The sequence below is a fragment of the Triticum dicoccoides genome, chromosome 7B (assembly GCF_002162155.2).
Source record: "Triticum dicoccoides isolate Atlit2015 ecotype Zavitan chromosome 7B, WEW_v2.0, whole genome shotgun sequence".
NCBI lineage: Eukaryota > Viridiplantae > Streptophyta > Magnoliopsida > Poales > Poaceae > Triticum > Triticum dicoccoides.
The window spans coordinates 387,732,781-387,744,044 of NC_041393.1; the positions used below are offsets into that span (position 1 = coordinate 387,732,781).

The 11,264-nt window shown below is 45.3% G+C and overlaps 1 protein-coding gene across 1 annotated transcript in view; it reads left to right on the forward strand.

Moving 5' to 3' along the window:
- Positions 1–10,445: 10,445 nt before the first annotated feature.
- LOC119341447 (transcription factor MYB15-like) overlaps positions 10,446–11,264 on the forward strand; it is a 2,626-nt gene continuing 1,807 nt past the window's right edge. Inside the window, exons 1-2 of the mRNA XM_037613323.1 lie at positions 10,446–10,851; positions 11,028–11,157. Of these exons, the coding sequence (XP_037469220.1) occupies positions 10,719–10,851; positions 11,028–11,157 (263 nt within the window). The 5' untranslated portion in view covers positions 10,446–10,718. The remainder of the gene's footprint in view (positions 10,852–11,027; positions 11,158–11,264) is intronic.

Consider the following 11,264-nt stretch of genomic DNA (forward strand, 5'->3'; position numbering starts at 1 on the left):
GCGAAGTCCCATGGTTTATTCTAGGTGGTGCATATTCTTGGGTCGTCGTCGGCCTTGGTTGTGTCGTACTTCGGCAACTCATGTGCTTCTACTCGGTAGCTTGCTAGCGGCCTCTATTAGTGCCCGGCTTGTGTTTGCCTTGTTTTTCTTATCGATTTGTTTGAGGGTTTTTCAACACGTTGTATAGTTCGATTGTGTGGATTTATTTATAAAGCGGGACGAGAGGTTGTCTTAAAATATGGTGATACGGAGCATCCCACGTTCATCTCCATGTACACCTTCATAGCACATCAAGCCCCAAGTGGACCTACCGGAGTTAAGGTGAACCCGCTCTTCTTAGAGAATATCATGAATATCCATTGGACTTGCTTGCTACCTCACCAAAGAGCTCTATGTGTCCTTAGATACGAAGACCGACGACCACAAGCTGGTGAGGAACACCCCACAGGAGTTGGAGAAGGACCACAAGGCCACAAGAAGGAAGAAGGAGGGCAACGTGACCAACTCTGCACCTCCCAGGCGACCCCATGCCCACGGGCCTCGAAGACCCCGTGCGCACGGACTACTCAGAGAGTTTGCACTGGAGCACCCCGTGCGCACGGGCCTGTACCGTGCCCACGGGACCCCCGTGCGCACGGGCCCAACTTACCCCGTGCGCACGGGCTCATCAGGATGGACGGCCGTGATCTCCACTCCGAGCCCCTCTTCCTCCACTTCGTCCCCAAGACTATATATTCCGTACCTAGACCATTTGTTAGGGTTAGCAAAGGATATGTTAGACATATGAGAGCTTTGCTCCATGGATCCACTCCACTAGGAGATCAAGACCTCCTCTTGGAGTGACCTAGCTCAAGACCCCCTCATGGGTGGCCCCTATCAAGACCTCCTCACGGAGAAGAACCTGGTTACCTCTTGTATCGTCCTTTGTTGATCGTGGATCGTGTATCTCTCTTTGTGTTCATCGTTCTAGCACATGCGTAATCGAATCTTGTTGGTTTTAGTGATTCTCTTGTGTTTTCCCCGTGATTTCCCTCATGCTCTTCCGCTTGTTCGTCGTGTTCCTCATAGGGATCTTCTCCAAACGTGAAAGATCGGCCACATAGGGTTTCACCCTATATCATATGGTATCATGAGCCACGTTGATTACGTTTTTTGGAGCCCCTACCCCGTGTTTTCTAGCTTGATTTTGTTGTTTTTGTCCTAAATTCGAAAATTCCCCACCAAAAATAGCCTCAAAATTTTTTGTGATTTGTTGGTTTAGTGTGATTTTGTTGGATTTGATCCACGGATTTGCTTGGTTTCAAGTGGATCTAGCTTTCCTCCACCTCCCCTTACCTTCCACCCTTCGATTTTGACCTCAGATTCGAGATTTGCCACGGATCCGGAGCTGTTCGTCCACTCCTCGAGGACCCCATGCACACGAGCCATCGGGACCCCATGCACACGGGCCCCCGTGCACACGGGCCAGACAGACCCTGTGCGCACGGCCCTTCCAGTGCGTTCCTACCGCTGTACCTTCGACCTCCCACCCCCTATACCACCCCCTTCCACCCCAGCTACTCCCCAGCCATGAGATCCATCATTGAGCCGCCCAGATCTGGCAGAAATCCGCCAAACCCGCATGTCCCAGGTGACCCCGTGCCCTCGGTATGTGTACCGTGCGCACGGGACCCCGTGCCCATGGGCTCCTACCCCCGTGCGCACGACCCCCCCAGGTCAGTCGTGAGCAGTCCACAGTTTTGCCCATAACTTCCACATCCGGAGTCCGATTTTCGCGTTCTTTAGCTCGTTGAGTAGCTATTGACATCCCCCATCCACCTAAATAGGTTCCAACACCATTTGACTCCACCAAAATTTCGTCATTTTGGCAAGATTGCCTAGGCCCTCCACCATATCATCCGCTACACCACCATCGACTTTCGCAACCTAACCCATCTTGATCCCCTTAGCATTAGTGGTTGCTTGAGGAGTGATTTGAGTCTCCTAAGGTGTTTCGTCTACTTAGGGCCAATTGCTTCTTCACAAACCACCACCACTTACACATTGCCATTGCCATTTCCACTTCCACCATTTGACTTTTGTCATTTGAGATTTTGAGTTTGCAGTTTTTACCGTTTCCTAAGGTGTTTCCGCTACTTAGGGACGGGTCTACATCATCTTGGTATCTACATCAAGAACACCGCCACTCATCATCGCAAAGGACGGTAACCTCGACGACACCATTGTATATTCCCCTTGCAATTGCATTGTTAACCCCTAGCCCATTTTGCGTTACTTGCCTATCGAGACTAGCCATTTGAGTATTGCCGGCAACGTTACTTGTGCACATTAGTGGTCATACTTCCCATATCATACATACCATATCATCGTGGTGCATATCTTGGTATCATATCTCGTGTCACAAGTTTGTTCCCGCATATACTCAATTGCTATCTTGGTTTGTGCATTGTGCAAAAGTGGCCATAGAAAAAAAGAAGAAGAAATAAAGCTTTTAAGAAAAAGAAAGAGAGCAAAGAAGCTTGTAAGCAAGTGCCATAGCAGCATACCCCATTGCACATAAGATTGTCATATCCGATCATCTTGGATCATCTTGAGAGAAACACCGGGAACCATACATACATAGCATACTTGGGATAGAAGTTTATCCATTTTGCATCTTATAGGTTGTGCACAAGTGTCGTATCCACCGATTGAGCAATCGTGCTAGCGTCTCTCTTGAGTTTTGCAACACAAGCATTTTGGTGGATTCCACATTTTGAGCTCATCCCTTGGTTGCACGACCCCATTTATCTATCCGTGTGTGTGTTTCCGTGTGCCATTCTTTGCTATTGGTCTACTTGTTTCACTTGCAAATTTGTGAATCTTTTTCAACATTATTGACTCTTGCTAACATTTTGCATCAAATCTTTGTGCCACTATCCTCACCGAGCTCCACCATAAGCCTTACTTGTGTAGGTGTGAGAAACCGACAAGAATTGGTACCAATTGTGCTATTTCCTTGTTACACATTGAGTGATCATTGATCCATTTTCAACATCGGTCAAGGTACATTTTGTATAAGTTCTTCTCTTTCTCCCACTCATATTTGCTCGAGTCTTGTGATGGATAGGCAAGGCATTTCCTCTCTGGTCTACGACAACAACGATGGCGTGAACAACTACATCACCAAAGCGTCCATCTTCGATCTACAACGAGAGCGCATCGAGAACATTTCCATCGACATTCGTCACTCCGAAGCAACGAAAAGGGACTACATCGACAAGAAGCTTTCCGCACATAAAGAGGAGCAAGATTCAAGGATGGAGGAGATTAGAACCTTGATCAAGTCTTCTTCCACTTTGTCATCTTCAAGGCGGCGACATTCAAGCCACAAGTCTTCGGAGCGCGGCCACGATGCAAGTGCAAATCGTCCTCGTCCACATCTACATGGCGACCACCATCACGTTCGTGATCCACATCGTCATGAAGGGCAAGTCACCTCCAAGCATCATGTGCACGACGATGACGAACGCCCACGAGCTCAAGCACGACAACGACATCATCATCATGAAGATGCTCCACAAGCGCGAGTGCACAAGTCCCAACAAGCCCTACTTCACGCCAAGTCCAAGCTTCAAGAGCACAAAATAAGACCGCGAGACGACCACCACCAAGAAGGCGCTATGGCTACACCAACCACTTTGGCATCTTCGCCAAGTGCTATCAAGGCATCTTCGCCTTTGGACGTACGACATCTTCGCCTACTTCCCACGAGTACGCCCACATCGGCATCCTCAACAACAAGGCGACCACCTACGAGTGAGGGCGACACTTCCATCTTTGGAAGCCCCTCAAGGACGATGGCCGAGCATGGGAAACTCCCTTCGGTCATGGAGACAAGCTACGAGGTGCCACATCATATGGGCCTCCAACACCAAGACGGTGACAAGAAGGTCAAGCAAGGGCCATCCCCTTCGACCACGGCGATAGGAGTTGAGCATGGTTCCACCTACATCTCTCTGACACCCACATATGTCGAGATGCCCCAAGTGCCATGTGAGGAGAGCCACCACCACATGAGTGACATGAGTGACTCCACCATACATGACATTGAGAGCATTTCCTACGAGAGGATGAGTGTGACCACCACTAGCCCCACACATGAGAGCATGCCACACATCCTATGTGAGGTTGAGTGCCATTCGAGTGACTCCACCAACCATATGAGTGAGAGAATCCTTGAAGTGAGTGAGCCACAACACTTAGTGAGTGAGGTAGCTGACACGACACGTGAGGCCACTATGACTTCTAACGACTTAACCTCTACTCCTAGTGTGTTTTCTTCTTTGGTGCTAGGTCTCCTACATGACGACATGCCTCTCCTCGATGAGTCCATCCCTCCAATGGACAATGTGATGGCCATGGTGGATGATGATGCACCTCCCACATGGTTCCATCAACATGAAGATGACAACGAGACGATCTTCGACACCTCACCTACAACACATGAGCGACGCTCCAAAGGTAACATAGGTGATGGCGCTTCTCTTGTCCCACTAGTGGACTCTCTTACCAATGATTGCTTGCATGACGTTGAACCACCTATTACCATGCTTCATGCTAGTGAAACTTCTTCATGCCTTGACTTACTTATTTATGATGAATATGATGATGAGCATGTTGAGTTGCCTAGTTGTGATGCTATGCTCCATAGGATATCATGTGAAAATTCTTTTGGTTACATCATGTTTGACAATCCATTGAACTTGTCATATGCTATGAGTGAGATCTCCCATATTGCATCTTTACAATCGCAACATAGTAACTATGCATGCCCCATTAAAATAAATCCCATTTGCACTTATGGCATAGATGACGAGATGATGGTCATTGGCTTTTGCTTTTCATGTGATGATATTGCCATGCTTCCTTTACATGATTTGCGCAATTCATCTACTATGTCATGCCATGATCACATTGTTCCAAATATGCATTGTTTTGGATGTTGTCAATATTCTCCATGTGATGTTTCCATTAATACTCATGAGGAGACCCCCATAGTTTCCTCATACATATTAGGAGATCTTGATGCATTCCATACTTTGCATGATTTCCATGATTGCTTGCACCATATGCATTCCATGAATAACAATGCTCTAAATATTGCTCGTGATGCATTACACAACTTGAGTCTCCATTATGCTGTACATAACAACAAACCTATCATGATGGATGACATGTTTCTATATCACGCATCTCATTTATTTGAGCATTGGATATTTGGTGCTAACCAACACAAGCACGTATGCATCATGATGGATGATGTGTACATCTACCACGCACACACAATTTTTCCTTTGTCTTTGTTTTGTGTAGGTACTCATGTCTTCTCGTCAACTTCTCGATCCCATGAGTTGACGAAACGAGCTCTTGAGAGCAATGACGCTTTGGGATCCAATGGACTATCCTTACCACCATCCCCTTCGCGCAAGGACTACGTGCATCTCCTCTACTTGGCTCTCACACGGCTATGGGCCATTTACCACTTGTCACGTTATGCTCATTTTACCGTGTTCACTTTGCATGTTATGCTTGCTTCTATGCCTTTGCCATGCAATTGTGACCCTTGCTTGCATTTACCCATGTTTCATCATTATGCTACTTCTATGTGTATTTGCATGCTTGGTGGAGATCCTTGTTGCTATTGCCATGTTTATCATGTGCCCCATGCTATTTATGCTTGTTGTGTTGGGAGAGTCATGATGCTCCGTTGCTACCTACATATGGCTCCTCAACAATACATTCATGCTATTGCCCTCATATCTTGCTTTCATGCGTGTGCTATGTCATGTGATTTACTCATGCCCACTATTTTCACACATGACATGATTGCCATGATTCCCTCTAGTATGTTGCATCTTCGCACTACTAGCTTGCTTGACTTGATCGTTATGATTTCTTGCTTTGTCGTTTCACCCTTGTTCCACTATTACTTGCTTTCTTGGGTTGATAGCACCTATGCTCATGCCTCTCACATGATTTATATCGATCATTGTCTATTGTCTCCATTACTTGCATCTCTCATATCACCTTGTATTGAGTGCCAACTTGCTATGCTTATTGATCTTGGAGACTTGGACACTTTACTTGTGAAGCATGCTTGTTTGATTGAGCCTATTGTATTTGGTTGTTCTCGCATCATATGCCTACATAATATGAAATGCTCCCTTGTCCTTTCTTATGATGAGCATGATGCATACACTTGTTGGGTATCTCGCCCCTCGAATGATAGGTCTTGCTTTTGCACTAACCTCATTTGTTTTTCCAAGTGTTTCTCATGTTCTTTCATTTTGAAGGATTCACAAGGCGGTACCATCAATAGACATTTTGGTTATGTTAAGGCGTACATGATGTGCAACACCAACATTGGCGAGCATCTCCTAAAGGTGAACTCATTCTCTTTGAGCCATCCTCACATATGCATATTGGATGGGACATACTTTCATTGTTGTTTCCTTCTTCTTGTCTACATGCTACATATATTGGATGGAGGACCGGCATTGGAGATGGACCCTTTGGACCTTCACATTGAGGAGTGCCACGACATCAACCTATGCTACATCCATGCCTACCGTGTACATGGCGATACGGTTTACGATCCGAGGTTGGATCTTTACAAAGGGGGAGGAGATGATACGGAGCATCCCACGTTCATCTCCATGTACACCTTCATAGCACATCAAGCCCCAAGTGGACCTACCGGAGTTAAGGTGAACCCGCTCTTCTTCGAGAATATCATGAATATCCATTGGACTTGCTTGCTACCTCACCAAAGAGCTCTATGTGTCCTTAGATACGAAGACCGACGACCACAAGCTGGTGAGGAACACCCCAAAGGAGTTGGAGAAGGACCACAAGGCCACAAGAAGGAAGAAGGAGGGCGACGTGACCAACTCTGCACCTCCCAGGCGACCCCGTGCCCACGGGCCTCGAAGACCCCGTGCGCACGGACTACTCAGAGAGTTTGCGCTGGAGCACCCCGTGTGCACGGGCCTGTACCGTGCCCACGGGACCCCCGTGCGCACGGGCCCAACTTACCCCGTGCGCACGGGCTCATCAGGATGGACAACCGTGATCTCCACTCCGAGCCCCTCTTCCTCCACTTCGTCCCCAAGACTATATATTCCGTACCTAGACCATTTGTTAGGGTTAGCAAAGGATATGTTAGACATATGAGAGCTTTGCTCCATGGATCCACTCCACTAGGAGATCAAGACCTCCTCTTGGAGTGACCTAGCTCAAGACCCCCTCATGGGTGGCCCCTATCAAGACCTCCTCACGGAGAAGAACCCGGTTACCTCTTGTATCGTCCTTTGTTGATCATGGATCGTGTATCTCTCTTTGTGTTCATCGTTCTAGCACATGTGTAATCGAATCTTGTTGGTTTTAGTGATTCTCTTGTGTTTTCCCCATGATTTCCCTCGTGCTCTTCCGCTCGTTCATCGTGTTCCTCGTAGGGATCTTCTCCAAACGTGAAAGATCGACCACATAGGGTTTCACCCTACATCATATGGTCTTCCCTTAGTCAAATGCAGCAAGTATGACTACTGAGATTTTTTTGGAAAAGGAGGCGTATCCCAGGCCTCTGCATCCGAAGAATGCATGCGGCCATCTTTATAAAAAACGAAGTTCAAAACAAAATAGTCTTATCTCCATTACAGCTCGCAAGATGAGCGAAAATAAAAAAGAGTTCTCAAAGCCACAGCTGCCATGTGTAAAAGAATAGAACACTAAACGCCTATTCTATTAAGAGACCGTCATCCAAACCGGTTGAAAATATCACGTGCTACCGTCTCCCATTGGATGCACCCAGTAACCAAAGGCTCCCTGGACTCCATAGGAGTGAGTAAGGACCACGTATGAATCCAAGCAGTAGCTACGAATATGACCTACAAGAATGTTAAGGAACATTGTCTATTAAAGATCATATCATTTCTGCAGTTCCATATAGCCCAAAGAAGCGCACATATTCCAGTCCGAATACTAGCCGCAGTAAGCAAATCTATACCAGCTCACTAGTAGAAAATAGGGCTTTGGTCACGGCTCAATGTACACATTAGCCCCGGTTGCATCATGAACCGGGACTAATGTGAGCATTAGTCCCGGTTCGAGCGGCTAAGGCGTCGGGGCGGCATTAATCCCGGTTCAAATGGGACATTTAGTCCCGGTTTGAGACATGAACCGGGACTAAAGGGTGCGATGCCCTTTAGTCCCGGTTCGTGTCTCAACCCGGGACTAAATGTTCAAACTCTACCCCACCCCCCACCTCCAGTGTATCGCCTTTTCAGTTTTGTAAAAAACAAAAGAAAATGATAAAAGCTTCAAAAATTACAATCCTTCGAGATGTAGTTATGTTACTACATCTACTAGTTAGGAAAACTAAAAAACTTAAATTTGGACATGTTTTGCAAAAAAGTGTTATGAAAAAGTAAAATGGCCATATCTTTTGCATACGCTGTCGAAAAGAATGCATAATATATCAAAAAAATCAGCACAAAAATCCGCATCCGATTTTGATGGCCGTAAGCCTGTTTGCAAATTTTTAGAATCCTCAAATTCTGAAAGGAAAAAATATATGCTCAAATTTTAGTTTTTTTAACTTTTCGTTAAATATGGTCAAACTGTGGTCAAACTATGGTCAAACTACTTATTCAAGAAATATTAGTGTTAATAAATAATTATATTTAATTTTTTTGACTTTTGGTCAAACTGTGGTCATTGTGGTCAAATTTGATCAAACTATGGTCAAATCTGGTCAAACTATGGTCAAACTACTTATTCAAGAAATATTAGTGTTACTAAATAATTATTGTTTTTTAGAATAATATTTTCAAACTCAAACGATGCTTGATGCTCAAGTTCAACTCCTAAGGGTTAATAGGATTGACAGCTAGTATTGTCAGGAAAACAACAAGTGCAGACTTGAAAACTAGGGGGAATAGAACTCGAAAGTTAAGCGTGCTCAGGCTGGATGAGGGGTGATTAGAGTGGGTGGTGGGACTAAAGGTGGAGCTCCAGACAACGGCCACGTGAATAAGACAACATCGTGGGCTACCCACCCACCTTCGCTTTATCAAGTTGTCCTTGGTAAGGATCACTTGCTTGTGTATATAAACTACATAAAAATTTTAATACGCAAGGGGACCTTCACCTTTCAAATATGTAGGGATCTTGGGATTGGGCCAGAGTTAATGAGATCCGTATAAAACGATTTAACCGTGAACACACCGTTGCTTGTTAGTTTCCAGATAAAAGAATCAGGTTGGTCAGATAAATGAGATAACGCGTACGTACATACAAATCCGAATCCCGACAGGACGTATACATCAATGCTCATTTCAGCGGGGGGAAAGTAGTCGAGGTTGATAGATTCCATCGAATTCAACATCAAGATCACGCCTACATTGATCGCCGACTACCAAACTTCACGTTTGCTTGCTAACTACCAACAAGGGACAGCACCCACATATTTATATGATTTTCTCTTGACAACAACATCAACATGCAGCTCAAGACATGCATGCGTTGCATGCATGTATGTCAGCATATACTCCCTCCGTTTCTAAATATAAGTCTTTTTAGACATTTTAAATGGACTACAACATATGGATGTATGTCGACATATTTTAGAGTATAGATTCACTCATTTTGCACCGTACGTAGTCACTTGTTGGAATCTCTAAAAAGACTTATATTTAGGAACGGAGGGAGTATACATGTGCATACATGTCGCGCGTGCTTCATATATACTACTCCCTCCGTTCCTAAATATTTGTCTTTCTAGACATTTCAAATAACTACTACATACGGATGCATGTAGACATATTTTAGAGTGTAGATTCACTCATTTTGCTCCGTATGTAGTCACTTGTTAAAATGTCTAGAAAGACAAGTATTTAGGAACGGAGGGAGTAGTATAAATACCACTACTTGACAATCTTGGTTTACACAACTAGCATGATCATGTTGATTTGTCCAGTTAGTTATGGTGCACGTATATGTAAAATTGACTATACTCTAGTATATATATACGCTCCTCAAGATCACTGTCATGCATCCGGTATCTAGTATCGAGCTAGTATTACAATAGTGATTAGAATGCGCCATTGAATAATTCTCTAGCTAGCAGGTTCGATGCCCTGTCGCTATAGGGTTAGATAGAAAAGTAGCACCAAAGGGTAGGACCCTCTCAAGGGAGGAAAAATTTGCACATGAAGTGTCAAGATGATGCCTCTTGCACATATCGCATGCTATAATTAGGAGGATCCCTCTGGAAGCAAACAAGAAGAGACTAACCAAGATATTAGTTATCTTAATTCTGATTAATTAATTAACAGAAGAGTGAAGGAGGCAGAAGCCAGAGATGGATGGAAAGGGCCAAGGCAAAGAGCTCATATTAAAAAGGGGGGCTAAACACCAACCAACCATTTGCATGCTCCATCCGTCCTCCTTCCTTCCTTCCATGCATGCTATGTCATGTTCTACTAAGCTAGCTAGCAGAAGAAGATAGTTCATCCATGCATGCATGACACCTCAATATATATTATTTCTGTTTACGATCTACATAGCTAGCTAGCTTCCCTAGCTATAAGCAGCTACCAAATTGGTTGAGAGGGAGTGTGCATTGCAGTGTTGAGATCAGTCACTGGTCGATCTGATCTCTCAACTGAGGTGTGTGCATGGGGCATCACTCTTGCTGCAACCAGCAGAAGGTGAAGAGGGGCCTGTGGTCTCCTGAGGAGGATGAGAAGCTCGTCCGCTACATCACCACCCACGGATATGGCTGCTGGAGCGAGGTCCCCGAGAAAGCCGGTACGTAATCTTGATCCGTCTATCTCGATCGGCTGCCTCGATCAGGCCTCTCTCATTCGATTAACATACGAGTATATAGCTTTGCCCCTTGATGACCAGTTGAAGATGGGGCTCTCTGGCTCGGAATTCATTTGCTTTGCTTAATTTTGGTGCAATGCCATGTTTTTTCTATGTAGGATTGCAGCGGTGTGGGAAGAGCTGCCGGCTGCGGTGGATCAACTACCTGAGGCCCGACATCCGGCGAGGGCGGTTCTCGCCTGAGGAGGAGAAGCTCATCATCAGTCTCCACGCCATTGTTGGCAACAGGTAGCTGGGACACAATGGAAAATTAATTAGCATGATTCTTTCTAATTTGGAGGCAATTATTATGTTCTATCTTAATTTGACAATGCCGCAACTTGGAGCTGCGCTTA